Genomic DNA, 22,438 nt, shown 5'->3' with positions numbered 1-22,438 from the left:
TATGATGGTAATTACAAGTTCTACCTCATAAAACACCATCATATTTGTTTTATGAGAATAGGCCCTCCCTTTGAAATAGCCCTCTCAATTTGTCAAGGCTCAGAGTAAAAAAGGGGAAAGGTTTAAAGTAATTTCACATGTAAGGGTGGTGATATGACCAAATCTCAAAGCTGAATACAAAACCATAGCTGCTTCCATGGTTTGTGTAAGAGGGGGTAAGTCGAAACTGACTGGACCCACATACCTACATGTAAGGAGGGGTAAGTTGAAATTGACTGGACCCACAGCATCCCTTCGTGTAAGAGGGGGTAAGTCGAAACTGACTGGACCCACATACCTACATGTAAGGAGGGTAAGTTGAAATTGACTGGACCCACAGCATCCCTACGTGGAAGAGGGGGTAAGTCGAAACTCATTGGACCTATCTATTGTGGCTACAGTTAACTCTCACTAATGTCCAATCTTCTCAGATCTCCAGCTTTTAGGAGAAGCTGACCGGATAGCACAAATTTTCTTTTAAAAATAAATGAATGAGGTGCCAGGCGTAGAATCCAGGACTTCACAAACTCTAAGCAAGAGCTGTCTCACTGATCCCTATCTCTGATTTCAGTATTCTAATTTTCTTTTTTGAGATAGGGTTTCTTTGTGTAACAGCTCTGGCTGTCCTGGAACTCACTCTGCAAAGCAGACTGGCCTCAAACTCAGAGATCTACCTGCCTCTGTCTCCTGAGGTGTGAGCCACCACCGCCCAGCCTAGTATTCCAATTTTTAAATGCTGATAATTTTTCTAAATGTTCAAGAATATAGAGGAGTGGTTTGGCTCTTAGGGTAATGGTTGACAAATCTACACTAACCAATCTTTAGACAGGGTCTCATATAGCCCAGGTAGGCTCAAACGCACTACACAGCCAAGAATAGCCTTGAACCTTGCTCCTACTGTTTTCACCTCAAGTGCTGGATAAGACATGTGCTACTCCGGACAGAAATCTCAAGGTCCAAATCAGGAGCAGAAGGAGAGAGAGTATGAGCATGGAACTCAGGACTGCAAGGGGTGCACCCACACACTGAGACAATGGGGATGTTTTATCGGGAACTCACCAAGGCCAGCTGGCCTGGGTCTGAAAAAACCTGGGATAAAACTGGACTCTCTGAACATAGCAGACAATGAGGACTGCTGAGAACTCAAGAACAATGGCACTGGGTTTCTGATCCTACTGCACGTACTGGCTTTGTGGGAGCCTAGGCAGTTTGGATGCTCACCTTACTAGACCTGGATGGAGGTGGGTGGTCCTTGGACTTCCCACTGGGCAGGGAACCCTGAGAGCTCAACGGGCTGACGAGGGAGGGGAACTTGATTGGGGGAGGGGGAGGGAAATGGGAGGAGGTGGCGGGGAAGAGACAGAAATCTTTAATAAATAAATAAACGAAAAAAAAAGACATGTGCTACTATGCCTGGTTATGTGATGCCGGGGATTGAACTTCGGGCTTTGTGCATGCAGAGGAAGCGGTTTACTTTTATCTCCAGTCTAAACTGTCATTTCTAAAGACTTATTTTGTATTTTTAAAAATGTGTGTGTGCCGGGCGGTGGTGGCGCATGCCTTTAATCCCAGCACTCAGGAGGCAGAGGCAGGCAGATCTCTGTGAGTTAGAGACCAGCCTGGTCTACAAGAGCTAGTTCCAGGACAGGCTCCAAAACCACAGAAAAACTCTGTCTCGAAAAACCAAAAATAAATAAATAAATAAATAAAAATAAAAATGTGTGTGTATGTGTGCCACATTTGTGAGGGTGCCCATGCAGGCCAGAAAAAAGCTTCCCTTGGAGCTGGAATTATAGGTGATTACAAGTCACTTGATGTGGGTCTGAAACTTGAACTTGGATCATCTGGAAGAATAGTAAACTCTTCTAAACTCTGAACCATGTCTTAAGCCCCATAAATTATCATTTTTTAAATTGTAAGATGTGTGTGTGTGTGCGCGCGCGCGTGCGTGCATGTGTGTGTATGTGTGTGAGTATACATATGTGGAGGTCAGAGACAACATGTGGGTGTTGGTTCTCTCGTCTATCATGTGGGTCTAGAGATTAAACTCAGGTTCTCAGGCTTAGCACCAATCACCTTTACTAGCAAAGCCATCCTGCTGGCCGCAGTGTAAATTTAGTTAACCAAAGCAATGGCAGAAAGAAGAATTATCAGGGAATCAGCATCATCTCAGCCTTTATTGAATATTCTACTAGAAATACTCATAGCAGAAACACATGGTTGGAAAAAATGTTTGTTTTAGGCCCTCCAGCACAGGTATTGAGATGGACAAAAGCATAAATAAATCAAGAGGAAAACATTCTTGATAACATTAAAACCAAAAACCTTGTTTCTAGTAATTAAGACTGGCTATAATGCCGGGCGGTGGTGGCGCATGCCTTTAATCCCAGCACTCAGGAGGCAGAGACGGGCGGATCTCTGTGAGTTCTAGGCCAGCCTGGTCTACAGGAGCTAGTGCCAGGACAGGCTCCAAAGCTACAGAGAAACCCTGCCTTGAAAAACAAACAAAAAAAAAAAAGACTGGCTATATTTATGTGATAGGAAATCTTTGGATTAATTCACACTGAGGCTTTAAAACAATGGGGTAGAAGTTAATGATTGTAACTTCTAAAAAATACAATTAAAATTTTTTTGCTCTCAGCTTTTTTAAACTTATAGACAGTCAGTTGAAAATACTATATTTGCTTTGACAAACAAATTAAACTGTATTTATTTAAAGCAAAGCTCTGATCTACTGGTGGCTTTAATAACCACCAGGAAATCAGTAAACTGTTTAACTTTTCCATTCCAAAAGTCATAGGGGAGCTTGATTTGGTGACGCATGCCTATAATGCTAAGGAGGCTGAAGCAGAAAGAGCAGGAAGGAGCTCAGGGCTGCCTGGGCTACAGAAGGAATTTAAGATCAGCCCTGGTCAGGTGTGTGGCAGTGTGAATCATTAATCCCAGCACTCAGGAGGCAAAGGCAGATGAAGACAGATCTCCGTGAATTCAGGATTAGTCTGGACTATACAGTGAGATCCAGGTTAGCCGGGACTACACACTGAGATCCCGTCTCAAAAAAAAATTAGCCTGGGTAACTTAATGGAACCATGTTTCAAAATAAAAACAAGGGTTGGGGCTTTGACTCAGTGGTGGAACACTTACTTACCATGCACAAGATTCTGGGTTAAGGGAAGAAGTCAAAGTTTACAACATTTTATTTATTATTTGTCTTTTTGAAGCAATCATAAAAGAGCTTAAGAGAAAACACAAGATAAAATGAGTATTTCTTGAAATATTTTCAACTTATAATACTATATCTGATTTAGTGGACCAATTGTGATTTACAAGTTTAAACAAACACCAGTAGACACTAGGGAAAGAATTTTAGGTAAAATGGGTGTTTGGATTTAATCATAATTGAATTTGTGTGTGTATGTGTGTACAGGCATATGGTGCATATGTACAGGCATGTGCCTGTGTGATCTTGTGGAGGCCTGCTCTACCTCCTTCCATTTCCTTCAGACAGAGCCTCTTGTTTAACCCAGAGGTATGGCCAGCAAGCCCCAAGGAGCCTTCTGCCTCCACCCACGCCTGGCTTTTGACATGGGTACTGGATTTAAACTCAGGTCCTCATTCTTGCTCTTACCATCTCTCCAGGGCCTGTAACCACATCTTTTCCATGTCTGGGAACTGAACTTAGGGCCTCACATCCGATAGACAAGCACTCTACCATTAAGCTATATTCCCTGCCCATTAATCAGATTTTTCAAAGAGGTCTTCCCACATTCCTGAAATAAAAGTAAATTTAAAAATTATATCTTTAAATAAATAAAAATTTTAAATTTATTTTTATTTTATGTGCATTGGTGTTTTGCCATGGGTGTTGGGTCCCCTGGAACTGACAGTTGTGAGCTGGGAATTGAACCCTGGTTCTCTGGAAGAACAGTCAGTGCTTTTAACCACTGAGCCATCTCTTCAGCCCCATTAAATATAATTTTAAAGAAGACAAAAGTAAGGCAGTATCCTAAATTCAGGACACAACTAGAAAGGTTATTTTGGAATTTTACTGTGACATGTTCAAAGCTAAGGGCTTTTTCAACCTTTGAGGATTGCTGGTTCTTTTGTTTGGCTTCAAAAAGCCAAAGATGCTCCCCTGGTACCTTAGCTCAGATTATTTAAGTCATTTCTTCAGGTTTTCTTTTTTAAAAAAGTAATTCATACACATTTACTTGAGTACATTTAATTAGACTGCATTTATTTCAAGTAGTGGAAGCTCATACCAAGTATTGATAAAGGCTGAACAAGTGGCTTCTACTCCCTTCCTGGAATTTCTTGAACTTTAATATAAGGACAGTATTGTTATGGGAATTTAATAAACCATGTAAAGTAAATTGAAACAGTTCTAACACATAGCAAGTGTCCACTAAACGGCAGCTCTTTTTATTGTTATACAATAGGCTGGTTATACTCACTCTCTTGTTGAGACAAATAACAGGCCACAGGCTGCACCCCAGGGTGCAGCAGCAGCAGAGACATCCACACAGCAGCCATTTCACATTGACTGGGAGAGCCTTTTTCAGACATGAGTTCACACGGCCAATGCTGGTCTTGAATTCTTCTGGAGCCACCTAAAACAGGGGGACTAACTTTATGAGTTTGTGGACAGCTTCCCACTACCCCCAATTCTAAAGAAAATATCTTATCAGAAATACTTTAATGTCTCAATATATTCTTCCCATAAATCTGTATCATATACTCTTTTTTTTAATTTTTTTAAAATGTTTATTTATTTATTTATTTATTATGTATACAATATTCTGTTTTGCGTGTATGCCTGCAGGCCAGAAGAGGGCACCAGACCTCATTACAGATGGTTGTGAGCCACCATGTGGTTGCTGGGAATTGAACTCAGGACCTTTGGAAGAGCAGGCAGTGCTCTTAACCTCTGAGCCATCTCTCCAGCCCCCTGTATCATATACTCTTGGAAGACATCAGGGAGTGAAGCAATATAATTTCATGCTTGAAGAATTTCATGTAATATCTACAATGCTCTGAAATGGCCATAATCCCCTGAAAGCAACATAACTGATAATATGGGAAACTCATCAAACATTCTTGTTAAGACAATGGTGCTCACAGTCTTCAGGCACCCTGACTGAAAGCTGAGCTATGGTCAGAAGCATAAGGCAAGAACAAAAACCAAACTACTGACCAGAGGAGACAGAATGAACATTAGGCATTCATAATAATCCTGAATTACTTTGATTTTTTTTTTGAGAGAGGGTTTCTTTGTATAGCAGCTCTGGCTGTCCTAGAACTCACTCCGTAGACCCAGGCTGTCCTTAAACTCACAGAGATCCACCTGCCTTTGCCTCCCCCACCTCCAGTGCTGAGATTAAAGGCACACACCTATGTCCAGCCCTGAATTAGTTTGAAATAAATTCTTAACACATTTTCTTTCTGGCAAATCTGCAATTATAATAGTTAAATTTGCTGCTGATTGCAGTGAAATACATTAACAAGAGATAATATCTGGTAATTATGCTTAAAACAGTCTGTCAGTATTCAGCACATATTAGATTCATAACCACTCTGAGTATTGAAGGTTGAAGAGTCTTTCCACAAATTTAGTATTTCTAATTACTCCCTCTGTTCCTGCAAGTAGTTGCTTGTGCTTCTCTGTAAACAATGACAGAGTCAATTCAAAGGCATGAGCATGACGCCATGTAGTTAAGATTTACATCAAAATTTCCTCTTGCAAGTTTCATGAGTCAAAGGCACACTAAAAATAGTCTGCTTTCGGTGAAATCATGTTTCTATATCCCCAAGATGCTGCTACATTACTCAGATTGTCGGCAGACAGTAAATTCAAGGGGAAGAGTTCAGCGTCTTGTTGTGAAAGCAAAACTTATGATGTTGGTAGAAAAATAAATTGTTGCAAAACAAAATGTGTAACACCACAAACCTAAAAGCTTAACTCTTCCACATAAACAGCTGCACTAGACAAGTCGCTTTTTCACATTTTAAACTTTTTTGGCAGGGTTGTCTTAGACTCTACACAAACATACATATTGATAGATGCTATAAAGGTTCAATTCAGCACCATCACAATCAAAACATTGAGTAGCCTTTAATCCCAGCACTCGGGAGGCAGGGGCAGGCGGATCTCTGTGAGTTCGAGGCCAGCCTGGTCTACAAGAGCTAGTTCCAGGAGAGGAACCAAAAACTACGGAGAAACCCTGTCTCGAAAAATCCAAAAAAAAAAAAAAAGAAAAAAAGGAACATTGAGTAGATAAGCTCTATTAGAACTGTTTGTGTCACCCATAAGTCAATTACTCAGTCCATGAAATGGCTGTTTTTGCTAAAAATGGCCAGTTTTGAAACTGTAGGGCTTAAAACTTTGTTTACACGGGAAAAATGGACTTCATTCTCCATCTACACTGTTAAAAACAACACAGTCACAGCTACTGTGCACCAAGAATCCCAATGAACTGATGTTTCTACAGGGCAAATATAGAAATAAATTCACAGGATTACACTTTATAATGGAAATAAAAAACATTAATAAGCCAAATCAGGAGAGTTGGCTTCCAGTTCTTGCTGTGCCTGAGAAAATCATAGACAAAATCATTTAATTTTTCTGAATCCTGGTTCCTCATGTACAAGGTAAAATGATAGTCTTTGCTTTATCTTTTTAATATATTTATTTAAGTATTTTGTGAGTGCTCTGTCTGCATGTATGCTTGAATGCTAGAAGAGGGAAACATCTCATTATGGATGGTTGTGAGCCACCATGTGGATGCTGGAGATTGAATGCTGGAGCTCTGGAACAGCAGCCAGTGCTCTTACCTGCTGAGTCACCGGAAATGCAAGTTTCACCTTAGAATTTCTTGGCTGGAGTACTTTGAAAAAGAAAGCCTGTAAATCATGTCTCAGACGTAGAGAAAGCAAAGCTGTTGCCTGACTTCTCTGAAGGCAAAGGGATTGGTCAGAAAGCCCACCATTTGTTATACCTTCGATTAGAAATATAAGGATAATCTGCCACGTTTTGAAGGAAACTCCAATGCTCTTCAGCTTTAGAATTTCTTCAGAGCGCTCTTTTCCATCTTCCTCTCGGAGAGGCAGCTTTGCTTCTGCCTCTCTCCCCACTTCTTTCTTCCCCCCCTTCTCTGTCTCTTTCTCCTCTTCTCTCTCTCCCCCTCTCTCTCTGTCCCCCCCCTTCACCCTTCCTCCTCCATAACCCCCTGAATAAACATTCAAAAAAAAAAAAAAGAATTTCTTCAGAGCTATTCCTCCCATCCGCCTCTTTCTTCTCCCTTCTTCTCAGAACCAGGGAGGAAACTGGGGAGTGGGGGGAGGTAGCCCACACTAAGCAGATGCTCTACCACTTGCTCCACCTGTGGTCCTTTGATGTTACTAGTTACTATCTAAACATTTATCTGTCCCAAACAGCAACATCTCACTTCCTTCTCAGCACAGGAAATCACCGAGTAACCCGGTACCAGTTAAAGAAACACAGTTTCCATCTGAAAGGAGTTTTCACCTTCACCTTCTACCTGAGCTAAGGGACACACAGAATCCCACGAGGGGCCAGAGTCCTTCACTCAGCTAGGCATTTATTCTTACTATCTTCTAACTGTGGAACATTGCTTCCTCCTATGCATAGGCTGCAATTATTTTTTCCTTCTGTAAGGAAAACTAAGAATAAATGAGGTAACAGCTATAAAACTAGTTAACACAATATCTAGTGTATATTAGGTACTCAGTAAATGGAGCTATTGTCCATATTGCATGGTGAGATTACAGGCAAAAGAGGAGTCTTAATTTGTGTTCTTTAAGCATTTAAATGCTACTGGTCTGACAACTGTACATCTTCTGAAAAATACAACCCCTTACCTCACTGCCTAGAAGGACTTAGAGAACAGCTTCTCTCTCTCTCTCTCTCTCTCTCTCTCTCTCTCTCTCTCTCTCTCTCTCTCTCTCTCTCTCTCAGGGAAGAACAGTGGTAGAAGGCTGAGGGAAGAGAAAGCTGGCTTTCAATTTGAAGCATGGAAATGAAATCAGTTATACGCCACAGTGTGCACAGTTTGTTAGGAAGCTGTCTAGTATTACTTGTTTCTGAAAATGTAAGCAACACTCCTTAAATTAGGCAATTTTCCTTCTCCCAAACCCTCTCCAAAAGGATACTCTCTTATTATAGACACATTAAAACTCAAATGTTCAACTTGCTAAAGATGAGAAATCAAATTTTGGGTCATAAAACGAATCTATTGAAAAGAAAAACATGCTAGAATCTCAAACTACAATCTGCATTTTGACTTTAAAAAGATGCCAGGATTGGCTTTGGGGGGTTGAACCCGTTTTGAGTAACAGTACAAATCCTAAAGCAGAGATAGGGAATGAGAATTGACTAACTCTTCGCTTTGAATAAGCAGAGAAATGTTTAGTTAACTGCAGATTCCGAGTTAGGACCATTTGACTCATGTATACAACTATTTCTAGTATTGAATGTCGGCTGGGAGCCTCTGACTTTCTAACTGGACAGTAGGCTGTAAAGAAATATGTCATTCCTTTTGACTCTCTTGGAGAGAAAAAAGAAAACAACAACATGAAGGTGGAGAAAAGGGTCATAATATTTTATAACAGGATGCAGGAGACTCAGAAGCAATCCAACCAAGCAAAGCCCAGCAGGACTGATTCGCCTCCCTCATTGTGAGGCCCACAAGCATAGCAATCGCTTGTCATACAGGACCACAATAGAAAAGGGCAATTTTTATGGCTCACCATTCCCAATACTGCACAGCGTTCTCCCCATAACACCCTTCACTCCTCTCAAGCTGAGAACTGGAGGCTCTCACCAGAATCTGTGTGTATACACATACATACCTACATGATTTGTCCTATCACGACAGGATAACTTACCTTTAGTGAAATGGGAAAAACAATCTTTTCTGCACTCACAAGAATTAACACAAAAGAAGCAAAACGTTAATACTGAGTTGTGGAATTTACAAAATGGCCTTTTAGATTTTCCTAACTCACTGCAATTTTGTTGACCTCAAGCCAGCTACTTGGAATATCTCTCTCATGCCAAAAGCTGATTTTTCTAAAGGGCAACTCTTTTCTGCCAGGTATTACACTTACCCATTTTAAGACAATCTACACAAGGAGTAGTAAGTAGGGAATTAAGACCTTTTAATTTAGTTTTTCATATTTTTATTCGTCCTTCCCCTACTTATTAGAGAAATGGTTTAATAATCCACACTAATCCATACAAGTAAAATAGTTCCTACTGGAGAAAAAAAATCTCATTAAGAAAATAAAACTTGTATTTATGTCATAAACATGTAACCTTAAAAATCAGACCGCCAGGAACTTGAGATGAAGCTCAGTGGTAGGTAGCACGCATGCTTAGTGTGAGCAAGGCCCAGGGCTTGATCCACAGCAAACAAACAAACAAAGAAACTAACATCAGACTTTCAGAATTACTTTTAGTGCTTTTCTCATTGTCAAACACACATTAAGAAAACATTGCACTAACATTTCTGCATTACCCAATGTATAGCCATGTACACATGCAAAAGTGTGAACAATACAAATAACATATAATTGAACATAAAGACACATATCAATATGGTGTGTACTATAAAAATAGTCACCTGAAAAGAATAGCTATTTTAGCCAGGCATGGTGACTCATGCTTGTAATCATAACATCAGAGGGCTGAGGCAGGAGGATTGCTACAAGCTTCAGATCAGCTTGGGTTATACAATAAATTCCAGGCAGCTTGAGATACATAACAAAATCCTGTTTCTAAAAAAGAAAAAGACAGATTGGAAAAAAAAAAGAATGGATGTTTTCAAGAACAGTTCCCTCCAGATTATCTAGGCTGTATGAATGGATCCCAAAAGCAGCTTACCATTCTTACAACTCCGATTTAAAAAATCTTAGTATCTTATGGGTCAATGGAATTTTTAGTTCCAAAAAGTTTGGAAAGGAATGAAGAGGTGTGAAAAGATATTCTAAAGATTACTTCAGCACATAAAACTGGCTAATTTAAAAAATGGATAATGCTTATGCCTGGGAACTATATTTACTGACAGTTTTCTAGAATTTTCTAGGTCTCTAATTTTAAACATGTAGAAAAAATTTAGCTAGTAATTTTTTTGAGACAGGGTTTTATTATGTATCCCTGGCTGGTTAGGAATTTGTTATGTAGACCAGGCTGGGCTCGAACTCACAGAGGTCTGCCTGTTTCTGCCTCCCGAGTGCTTGAATTACAGGCATGCAACACTGTCCAGCATATTAAGCTAGTATTAAAGCTATATGTAATTTCCCAGGCAACACATGCAGTAGCCTTAAGGAAAATGTAAAGATATTTTCTATTGGAGATGTTTTGATTTACATGCTTAATTTTAATATTAAACACATCATGTTTATATCAATGTTATTATTCAGGAGATATTTCCATGTTTAATTATACACATTTGGAGAAAATGTTTCTTACTAGTGTTTATAAAACATACCTAAGTTTAAGCTGCTGCTGCTGCACTTGGTGAAGTATTCTAAATGGTTAGGAGTGGCAGGTAGAACATACTAGAGACCAAAGCCGAACATTTATACCAAAGAGATTTTTCTTCCCCTCCCTGCCCTCTCCCTCTCTCAATCCCTCCATCTCTCTATGCCTTTCTCTCTCTCTCTCTCTCTCTCTCTCTCTCTCTCTCTCTCTCTCTCTCTCTCTCTCTCTCTCTCTCTCTGTGTGTGTGTGTGTGAGCGTGTGTGCATGCACTTGCCTGTGCAAGTGTAGATGCCAGAGATGGACTTGAGTTGTCTCTAAAGCTCTCTCACTCTCCACCTTATTTTGAGACAGGATCTCCCACTGAACCTGGAACTCATCATTTCTTCTAAACTAAATGGCTGGAAAATGTCCCCCATTGTACCTGCTTTTATGTGGGTACTGAGGATCTGAACTCGGGTTCTCATGCTTGCAGAGCAAGGACTTTTTGCCCACTGAGCCATCACCCCAAACTGAAAGTTACCATTCCTGTAAGAGAACTTTCCCAAATACAGTACATTTTTAAAAGGCAATATTTCAGCCAGGCTGTGGTGCATGCACTCAGGAGGCAGAGGCAGAGGTACTTCCTCTGTGAGTTAGAGCCCAGCCTGGTCTCCAGAGCGAGTTCCAGGCCAGTCTCCAAAGATACACAGAGAAACCCTGTCTCGAAAAACCAAGAAAAACAACAACAACAAAAAACCAAAAAACCAAAGCAAAACAAAGCAAAAAAGGCAACATTTCAAGTGTACAATATGCTGATGGGTTTGTTGTTGTTGTTGTTAGTGGTGGTAGCTTTTTTGACACAAGCTCTAACTGGCCTGGAATTCATGACCCTCTTGAATGTTAGTGCTGTGTTTACATATCTGTGCTACCAAGCAGCTCAACATGACATTTTAATATACCTATATATAGTGAAATAATTACTACAGTCAAGCAAGTTAATATATCTCCTTACATACTTATTTATCGTTTCTTTTAGAGAACCTGAAATCTGTTCATTTGGCAAACTTTCAGTATATAGTACAATATTATTAATAATCATCATGCTGTACATTAATCCATAATGATAGGTTTCAATCCTGGGAAGTCTGAATTTTAAGCAAGAATGCAACTGAATATAGAGAAACCCGCAAATAGAAAGGTAGTTATTTATTGCTGTGAGTCTAATTTTAGAAACTCAATCTAAAAGGAAAAAAAAATCTAACCAAAAATGTGATGCTTTTTATTTGTAATAAATGATGCCGTGCCACACAACACTTTAAAAATAATAGTGACTCAGTTACAAAAATAATTTGGTAATGAGACATATTAGAAATTATAGATCTAAATGAAAATAATTACAGCTACCTGTGCTGCGCAAAAAAGGCGACACTGGAAAAGCTGAACAGGTAAATAAACAATGGCTGACATTAAGAAACAACAGACAAAATAGCTGGCCAGAGGCTGGTTGTCATGGTAACACCATTTAGTCACTGCGAGCACAGCTTCCAAGTAGGGAGGCCTCCTGTTATTTGGCTTCATTACCAGTGAGTCAAAGCATTTGTCATAACACTGAATAAACCATAACACAGTGCATTAGAATCGGAAAATTCAAAGCAAACTCACTTACCTTCCCTGTCAGAACTGAGGGAAATTCCGTATCAAATTTGTTGCTTAATCCAAACCTTAAAAACAAAGACAAAACATAATCTATTCTCTTCAGCATATTTAACCCTTTCTCCCAATAGGTTATAAACCCATGCAGTTTCCTTTGGTCTTCAGATTTAAAAACATGTCCTGAATATGCACAACTTTATGATGTATATGCTAGTTAAAACTAAGTAATGGATTTAAAAAATTTGTAAGTCCCGAAAACAACATTAAATTAAAAAGTATGTTTCAAATAAAACTTTACATACTTAGAAAAATAATTTTTTGACTATTTGTCCAAATTAGTAGTTAAAGAAATCTCAGGAAAGCAATTAAAAATTGTTGTTTTATTGGGTTCTTGTTTGTTTTTCAGAAAGAACTTGGGTGGGTAGGGAGGCTGAAAAAATCTGGAAATCTCCCCTTGAGTGAGGGGAAGAATATGATCAGAATATATTTAAATTAAGAATCGTTTTAAGTGGGCTGGAGAGATAGCTCAGTGGTTAAAAGCAATAGCTGATCTTCCAGAGGACCCTGGCTCCCAGCACTCACAACAGTCTGTAACTCCAATTTCAGAGGATCTCATCACCTTCATATCAATGCCCATACAATAAATAAGTTTTAACTCAATTAAAAAATGTTTTAAGTAATAAAAAAATATAAGTGGAATTCTAACTATACCCATGAGACTAAAAATAGCTAGGAGTCATAATTTTAAATTTTTAATTACATGTGTGGGTTTTTTTTTTTTTTATTTCCCAAGACGGTTTCTCTGTGGCTTTGGAGCCTGTCCAGGAGCTAGCTCTTGTAGACCAGGCTGGCCTCGAACTCACAGAGATCCGCCTGCCTCTGCCTCCCGAGTGCTAGGATTAAAGGTGTGCGCTACCACTGCCTGGCCTGTATGTGTGGTATTCTTGGAGGCCAGAAAAAGAGTACGGGATCCCCTGGAACTGACTAGAGTTACAGGGGCTTGGAGTTGCCATGTGGGTGCTGGGAATCATACCCAGGTGCTCTGGGAGAGCAGCCAGTGCTCTCAGCTGAGCCACTTCTCCAGCGCCCCCCCCCATGTTATAGCTTTTGACTAAAATGTTTCTCTGTTAAAAATCTACTTTAGTAGATAATTGTTAGAACTGGATGACGACAATATATGAGGATGAATTATGCTATTCTTCCTACTTTTTTGTCCATGTATACAATTTTTTTTAAAAAAGTATTCTTTTCTGCTGGGTGGTGGTAGCACACACCTTTAATCCCAGCCCTCGGGAGGCAGAGGCAGGCAGATATCTGTGGGTTCGAGGCCCGCCTGGTCTACAGAGTGAGTTCCAGGACAGCCAGGGTTACACACAGAGAAACCCTGTGTCAAAAAAACATATAAAAGTATTCTTTTATCATTAATGTAGACTTTGGAACTATACTTTGATAACTTGCGACCAGTTACTCTTCAGACAATTAAAAGATCTTTTTAAATGCCTTTTATTTGTTCAATCATCTTGAGAAAGAGATGCTCGCCTCTAAAGTTTTCTCTTCCAATATGTTCATTAAAATATGCAATAAAGTCAAAAGGAATTTTACAGGCCTTTATTCATCCATTTGTTGAACTGAGTAGGGATAACTTAGGTTACTTTTTGAATGCCAGACAATCCCGTATTATAATACTAACAATTTTATGGCAGTGGGTGATGGAAAAGCAAAAAGAAAAATAGTGTTGAGAACGCCATGAAAGGAAGCAGTAACAGGCAACACATATTAGTAACTATGTATTTGTCAGGCTAAGTAACTGTGCTAAGTAACTACATTACTTCGAGACAGGGTCCCTCTCTGTAGCCCTGTCTGTTCTGGAACTAGCTCTGTAGACCAGGCTGGCCTCAAACTCACAGAGATCTGCCTGCCTCTGCCTCCCAGGTGCTGCTACTTCCAAGTCTTAAAGGCCTCTAAAAGTATTGTCATTCCCATTTTTCTGGATGGAGAAGCTGATATTCATGATGGCACATGCCTTTAATCCTAGCACTTAAAAACATTTTTAAAAATCAATTAATTAAATGATTTGCCTAAAGTCAAGTTTCTATCTAGTTAAGAAGTAGTGAGAACTAAAAATAATAGTTACTCATTTTCTTTTTTAATGAGCAAAAATGAAACTTCTAAAATATAAAAAGTATATTAAAATCGTAAAGGAAATATATTTTTTACTTCTTAAAAATCTCCTTTATGAGCAACATATAGACATCTCTGAGTGTCTTTGGAGATGACCTTGGACATCAAAATAACTATTAACAATTTTTATATTTATTTAATTCTATTATGTATATATTTTGCCTGCATATATGTATGTGTACCATGCGCTTGTCCAGTATCCCTGGAGGTCAGCAAAGGGTGTCAGATCTCCTGACACTGGAGTTACTGATGGTTATGAGTGTTCACATGAGTACTGGGAGCTGAATCTCAGTCCTTTGTAAGAGCAAGTGCTCTAAACTGCAGAGCCATCTCTGCAGCCCCAAGTTCCTTATACTAAAAAGGAATAGTATTTGCACGTAACCCGTGCACATCCTCTTGTAATTTTTTTGGTTTTTTGAGACAGGGTTTCTCTGTAGCTTTGGAGCTTGTCTGCAACTTGCTCTTTAGACCAGGCTGGCCTCGAACTCACAGAGCTCCTCTTGCCTCTGTCTCCTGAGTGCTGGGATTAAAGGTGTGCGCCACTACCGCCTGGCTTTTGTATTCTTTAAATCATCCCAGTAATAGCTAATACAACTGCTATGTGAATGGTTGCTATACTATATTGTTATTCAGAATAACGATAAGGGAATTTCCATACATGTTCAATATAGATGGTATTTTTTTCAGGTATTTTTGAATTGCAAATGGTTGGATTTATGCAAAACCTGTGAGTATTCAGGGTCAACTATTTATCTATACTATAAAATATAAAGAAACTGGCATCATCTGCCTTGCAATCCCAGGATGAGGCAGGAGGATAGTGAGCTCAAGGCCAGTCTTGAACCATATAGTGAGAATCCATCACAAAAAGCAAACCAGACTCACTACTCTCATAGTTTTGGCTAACAAGGAATAGCTATCCTATTCTCACCAACCAGGGATTTCTTTCTTACATATTTTCTTTCTTTAACACTGAGGACATAAAAAGAGTGCTTACTTCAAATAACCTTAATTCTGAGGGTTTAACTTGGTAGCCACAAATATACTGAAATGGCTGCTGTTGTATAAACACCTTACCTCTGTTTCATAAGCAAACTATGAAGTTAAGAACTGTGGCTCAGCCAGGTAGTGGTGATGCACTCCAAGCTTGAAAAACAAACAAAAAACAAAAACCAACCAAACAAAAAGAAGCTATGGTTCTATAGAGGTTACACAAATGCATCTATTCATTACTCATCAGTGATAGGCATTAGCCAAGATGTGGTACTCTTCAGCATTAGACAAAGAGGCACTTGGGAACTACTCAGAAGCCATTTTATTGACTTTATTAAATATAGAGTCTATTATGTGTTCGAAGTTGACCAAGCTGGTGGTTATCAATGATTGAATTTTCTTTAAGTGTTTCAATGCCCCTACATTTTAATTTCTTGGAACAATTCTTTGGACTATAGGAAATGGAGACAAAGAAGGATGGATCATTTTCCTTGTTTCTTCCTGCCTCCCTATATCCCTCGCTTTCCATGCTTGTAAAAATTACTATTTTCAATCATTTAAAAGCCTTGCCAAAATGAAAGCTCATGTGCTCAGGTAAAATAATCAGTGCAGTCAAATTCTGCTAACAAGAACTACTATTTTGCTAGAAAAGTATGTACTTAATAATAGTGTACTGATTCTGAAGCATGTGTAGTGAATTCTACTGCACTAAGAAAAAGAAAAACCATGCCATATAATAGAAACAGAAGTTTTGTTTGTTTGTTTGTTTTCAATTCTACTTAGATCTTTCTTCTGGAAATAAACCAAACTACGTGATGGCTTAAAGCTTTGTAAATAGTCATCTGATTGTTTTCAATGCTGGGGATTGAACCCAGGGCCTTGCTCATACTAGTTAGTTTTGATTTTCTATATAATAATTTTAGTGAGATTCCTTGAAAACTGGTAATTCAGAAGTCATCTCAACTACCTTCTATACAGGTACTCTTGCAAGTACAAACACCCATACATTTTAAGAAACAGAAGTGTGCTTGTGTTTATAGACATGGGGGGGAGTCTCATCAGATGTATTTGTTTTCTGTACTTCAATACACTGTGGCCCAATATTTATCCTAAAAAAGAAGAAAAAATATAACTCAAATTTACAGCATTTTTGAAATAGTTCACATTTGCAAGTGACATCCATCATTTTGTTTCTAAAGTCTTAAACCTGTGGGAGTTAATTTAGTAATACTTTTTGTTTTTTGAGACAGGGTCTCATTACCAGGCTGGACTCTAACTCATACTCAAACTTGTCTTTGCCTCTCAGTGTTAGGATTAAAGGTGTGCACCATCACAACTGGCTCACTCTGTTTCTTATGATATTATAATTAATTTAATATTAAAATTCATATTTTGTTAAAATAACTAAAAGGTCAAAAATATTAAGATGATACAAGTAAATTGGAGTACTTTTACACACATGAGCTAGCTTAAGAAAGCTTTATAGGGGGCTGGAGAGATGGCTCAGCTGTTAAGAGCATTGCCTGCTCTTCCAAAGGTCCTGAGTTCAATTCCCAGCAACCACATGGTGGCTCACAACCATCTGTAATGAGGTCTGGTGCCCTCTCCTGGCCTGCAGGGATACACCCAGACAGAACATTGTATATATACACAATAAATAAACAAATATTTAAAAAAAAAAAAAAAAAAAAAAAAAAAAAAAAAGAAAGCTTTATAGAGGAACAGTGATACTGTCAGTTGGAGAGTGATGGTACCTCATCACTAGGATTATTATATTATTACAGCTATATATACAGCTCAGAATAGTCTCCTTTATAGCATGATTGAACAAACTCACATTGAGGGCCTATAATATAGTCTGCACAACAAGGGGCATAAACTATCACTAAAGCAAGCCAATATTCATTGAACTTTCTTAAACAAGTATTATGGTAGGCACTGAAGATTCATAGGGAAAGAGAGATTGTTCTTGCTGGTGTGCTTCCAATTTAGCAAGAGCGAAAAAAACATAGGAAATGGTGACATTTGGAAAGCTAGGGTAAAGGGAGGTATATGCTGGCATTTAAGATGGAAGCACTAGGGCTGGAGAGATGGCTCAGAGGTTAAGAGCATTGCCTGCTCTTCCAAAGGTCCTGAGTTCAATTCCCAGCAACCACATGGTGGCTCACAACCATCTGTAATGAGGTCTGGTGCCCTCTTCTGGCCTGCAGGCATATACACAGACAGAACATTGTATACATAATAAATAAATATTTAAAATATTTATTTTAAATATTTATTTTAAATAATATTATTTTAAATAATAAATAAATATTTAAAAAAAAAGATGGAAGCACTAGGTGGAACAGACATTGACGATATGAAATAGCATGCTGTGATGAGTAAAAGGAGGTACACTCAACTGAGATGGAAAATAGAGAGCAATAAGAGGCATGTTTGAGGGTTAAGTAGCCCAGGGAAGTGTCCAAGCAGAGTCTGGTACAGAAACACTGGATAACTGAGACCACAAGAAGCAAGAAGAGACCATTTAAGATATGTAGACAGTAAGAGTAGAGGGCTAAGCATAAAATCACAGGTATTTAAGAAACAAGACAGGAAGAAGACTGTTAAAAAAAATACATGCCAGGCAAGCACTCTATTGCAAAACTATACTCCCAGTCTCTGACCATGGTGATCTCAACTGAGGTCAGAATCTTCACAGTTAAGGTGGCAGAATCCAGATAAGAGGAAGTAAATATAGTGCACGTACGTACTCTTAAGGAATGTGGAGAAGGAAGAGAGATTAGATAGCAGCTGAAGAGGATGTGAATATCAGAAGGTTTGGGGTTTGAATATATTACAGGGCAATCTGGACTCTAGATTCTAGAGGGGTCAAAGTGAGGCACTACTGGAGCCAGGAGCTGCCTTATGCTACAAGACTTTGCTTGGGTGGAGATTAGAAGAAAAGGGTATGGATGGCAGAAAAGAAGACATGAGAGGGACTCCTTGAATTCTAATGTTGAGAACACTAAGGTCTAATAAAGATCCAATGCAGGTTTACAACAGGACAGTGGCACAATTGAATGGAATTTTAAGAAAATTAGTTTGGCATGGGCATGCACAATGAAATGAGGAGAGGCAGCAGATTATGGCTATAACTCAAGAAGGAGATGATGGCCACTCAAACAAGAGTGCTGCCAAAGAAGAATAGAGAAAATGAAAAATCTAAGCGAATTTCCAAATGTATGATGACAATTCTGGGAAAATCAGACATAGGGCAATTCAAGGAGAAGAGTCAAAATGGCTCAAAGATTTAAAATATTACCCTGGGAAAGTAGAATGTTGGGGTCACTGCCAGAAATGTGGCAAATAGAAATATAAGCCATTTGGGGAGGGAAAATGTTGAGTTTAAGATATACTGAGTTAGAATCAGGTTAAATATAACTATCGTCTTAAATATGTATCTCTTATTCATGGTGAAAAGCTACAAAACACTCCCCCTTTTTTAAAAAAGTCCAGTTGATAGTGACAACTCCCACGTTTTCAACTTTCAATAGAAACAAAATCTTCCACAGATGAAGATCGAATAAAGCACAAAGTCAGGGTACAAAAGAATAAGAAATAGTTCATTCAACTGGGTGGTGGCGGCACATGCCTTTCATCTCAGTACTCCCAGAAGGCAAAGGCAGAGGAGAGGGATCTCTGAGTTCAAGGCCAGTTTTGTCAACAAAACAAGTTCCAGGACAGTCAGAGCTGTTACACAGAGAAACACTGTTTAAAAAAAAAAAAAAAAACCAGCAAAAAAAAAAAGGAATAAAAAAAGAAAGAACAAAGGAAAGAAAGAGTTCACTCACATAGATATAGGGCCAAGAGTGTAGCTCACCACAGAGAAACCCTGTCTCGAAAAACCAAAAAAAAAAAAAAAGAGTGTAGCTCAGTGACACAGCACTTGCCTCGATGCACAGTGCCCTAGTTTGAGTTCATCACACCCTCACCCCCAATAAAACATAGTTTAGAGCAATCGACACATGCCTACATCAGAAAAATGGAAACAAAATTCGACATTTTAGATGTATTAGATTAAAATTATTCTTACAGACTTACTCAACATATGGAAGGTTTTGCTATTATAGTTCATGTCTCAGATCCCAACCAAAAATTTTTTATTAAAGACAGGGTCTCACTCTGTAGCCCAGGTTGGTCTGGAGTTCATTATATGACCCCAGATTGGCCTTGATCTCATGGCACTCTTCTTGTCTTAGTCTCCCAAGTGATGGAATCACAGGCATAAAGCACCATGTCTGGCTTCTAGCAGACCTTCTAAACAGTCTTTTTTTTTTTTTTTTTGGTTTTTTTTCGAGACAGGGTTTCTCTGTGGTTTTGGAGCCTGTCCTGGAACTAGCTCTGTAGACCAGGCTGGTCTCAAACTCACAGAGATCCGCCTGCCTCTGCCTCCCAAGTGCTGGGATTAAAGGCGTGCGCCACCACCGCCCAGCAACAGTCCTTTTCTTAAATGTTAGATATTTAGCATCAAATGTTCTTCCTAAATAAGAAAATGTATACAACAAAACCAAACAATTTTCCAAACTATATTCATCTCTAGGATTTAAGTACTGGCTTATGCTTTTCAGACTTTTTTCCAATTAATACCAAGATACTACTGGCATTATCTCTTTACATGTGATTCCAGAATTTTTAAACTGTGTGTGTGTGGTGTCGGCAGGGAATTACATGTACAAGAGGCTAGACACAGCAAATCTCAGTGCTCTGTTTTAAATGAAGAAAGGAAATTGGTTGTGTGGCGCGTAGAATGGAGCCACGAGGAAGTTTTAGAGAACTTAAATTATGCTTCCTTGCTATGCATGCACTGTTTGAATTTTAGAAAATAATGGGGGAAAGTAGAACATAAAATTATGGATCGCAGTATAAAAACCATTGCTCTGCTTGGTCATGTAAAAGAATCTGCATAAAAAGAACCCTGGGTGCCAGCATCATAATTAGCTGGGATAATGGTCACCCTAGTGACAAAAGGAATGGAAGTAAAACTGCAGTAAGTTGGCACCTGAGCATTGCAGGCTTTCTGCAAAAACCCTGGACTGAGAAAAACTGTCTGAAAATTACCTAATCAAAAATAAGGCCTAAAGTCTCCCCAAAGCCTTCCACCACAACTGAAAAAATATTTGGTAATACATCATTCAGTAATTTAAAAGTGTATTATAGTCAAAAGAGTTAACATGCTAAAAATTAAAAGCTAACACGATTGAGGAATTGATACATACTGAATGATTTCATGCAAGCACTCAGTTGAGTCAAAGGGACTAGGTGAGCCATGATCAAAATGAAAGATAGGGAGACGTGATGAAAAGGGGCAAATCTATTTTGAAAATGCAGTAAATGACACCACAGTTAAGAGCATGAACACAACACCATACTCAAAATTCTAAGTATTTACAATCCAAGCTAATAAAAACTGGGACCCACTCTTCAAAGCCCAGAGGTCAGTTTTTCTTCTTTTACTGTGTAACCAAGATGATATGAAGTCCTTGCACACTTTATTTTCCCAAATACGATACAGAATTTCAATGTAAAAGAAGCCACCTTGGATGAGTTTTAGAGAAATCATCCTCAATTCATCAAAGGCCAATTTCCCTATATAGTTAATGTTTGGGCGAACAAAATCCCCTGTAGGCATCTTAATTTATTTCAGAACCAAAGGGCTTAGAAACCATGTACTTCAAACCCTACATTTGGAGAACCCAAAGTCCGGAAGTAAGAATCAACTGACCAAGGTCATAGGGCTAGTAAGAAGGGAAACTGAGATTAGCAACCAAGATCTCTCACCCTCTATCCATTGCTCGTTCTACTTTGCATAGATTCTTATCAACCTGAACCTCTAATGATGTGATATTACAGGAACGTCAGAGTAGTGCGTTCAACAGAGAAAGGATGACGATATTCATTCATATAAGCATTGGATAGGAAGAATGGATGGATAAATATGTGGGTGGATGAATATTTATATTATTCACAAAATGCATCACAGTTTTGTTTTGAAGAATCCAAGCCCAGATCTTGTCACATGTCACAGCAGTCGCCGTTTTCCACTAGCCATCAATCTTGGCAGCAGAGAAGCCTAGTACATCCTGCAGCTTAGAGACTATTGACTTGCCAGAACACGTACAAGCGGATCACCCCTACTCCAGTGCCTCTAGCTTTCCACCCCGTAACTCCACGTCCTACACTCACTCTTTTCTCAGGGTCGATGTCACTCTCCCCATTTCTTTTGCACTACACCTATTCAATCTGCGGTTTCTCTATTTAAACCAGGTGTCCTTTGCTAACAGTATGTCTTAGTCAGCCCTTCCCACTCTGCAGGCCCTTCGATGCCCTTCTCATTGTCTGCCGCCAATTCTCAGCCTCCGCAGGACCCCGGCCCCAATAGCTTACACAGTGATGTGGCCGGCGCCGCGCACCAACACAGGGTCTGGGGCATATCTCCGCAGATGCTCCTCGCTCACTACCCGAGGCGGGGGTGGCCCCTCCTCCTCCTCCTCTTCTTCCTCCTCTTCTTCCTCCTCCTCATCTTCCTCATCCTCATCGGGCCCAGATACCGACGACGACGACGACGACGACGGCGACGACGACGTCGTTGCTGCTTCTTCTTCTTCCTCCTCCAGTTCTGAGATGGTGTCGAACTCCGCCATGTTGGGCAGCAGGATGCTCATCACGTGACCTCACAACTGCCGCCACTCGCCGGGAGAAGAGTTTGAACCTGCGGAGCGGCTGGGAGAGGAGGGGGAACTGACTGAAGAGAAAGAGGAGGGGGTAGGGAAAGCACTTGAGGAGACGCGCCTGCGTATTGGGCAGACAGAGCGGGGGTTGGAGGCGGGGGCATGAGGGACCAAGGAGTAAATTCGGTGTACGCTTGCGCGGCTCCAAGGGGAGGGGGCCGGTAGAGGTGAACTCCAGGGAATTCTCGAGGTCCGGTCTGCGGGTGCTGATCTTCGTACTGCGCTTCGGACGTCAGTCTCTCGTACGCAGGGGACGTACGTTCTCGTTTTAGTGCCTGTTAATTAATGCGGGATATATTTACCTCTATGCAGGCAGTCGAGG

The 22,438-nt window shown here is 39.6% G+C and overlaps 1 protein-coding gene across 3 annotated transcripts in view; it reads right to left on the bottom strand.

The window, feature by feature from the left end:
* The window catches only part of LOC121445273 (cysteine-rich hydrophobic domain-containing protein 1), a 48,264-nt gene extending 26,062 nt beyond the window's left edge, over positions 1 to 22,202 (bottom strand). The window contains exons 1-4 of one of the 3 annotated variants that reach the window (XM_041647313.1): positions 21,773 to 22,202; positions 12,186 to 12,240; positions 4,494 to 4,649; positions 3,306 to 3,809 (exon numbers count right to left, since the gene is read on the bottom strand). In XM_041647313.1, coding sequence (XP_041503247.1) covers positions 3,759 to 3,809; positions 4,494 to 4,649; positions 12,186 to 12,240; positions 21,773 to 22,050 — 540 coding nt within the window. In that variant the 5' untranslated portion in view covers positions 22,051 to 22,202 and the 3' untranslated portion in view covers positions 3,306 to 3,758. Of the gene's footprint in view, positions 1 to 3,305; positions 3,810 to 4,493; positions 4,650 to 12,185; positions 12,241 to 21,772 lie in introns of those variants that run through there. The other 2 variants (XM_041647312.1, XM_041647311.1) reach the window with 2 other exon arrangements.
* Between the last annotated feature and the right edge of the window lie 236 nt (positions 22,203 to 22,438).

The sequence above is a fragment of the Microtus oregoni genome, unplaced genomic scaffold (assembly GCF_018167655.1).
Source record: "Microtus oregoni isolate MIOR12 unplaced genomic scaffold, Mior012 000171F_ref0000002, whole genome shotgun sequence".
Taxonomy (NCBI): domain Eukaryota; kingdom Metazoa; phylum Chordata; class Mammalia; order Rodentia; family Cricetidae; genus Microtus; species Microtus oregoni.
This window is presented reverse-complemented; position numbering and strand designations above follow the sequence as displayed.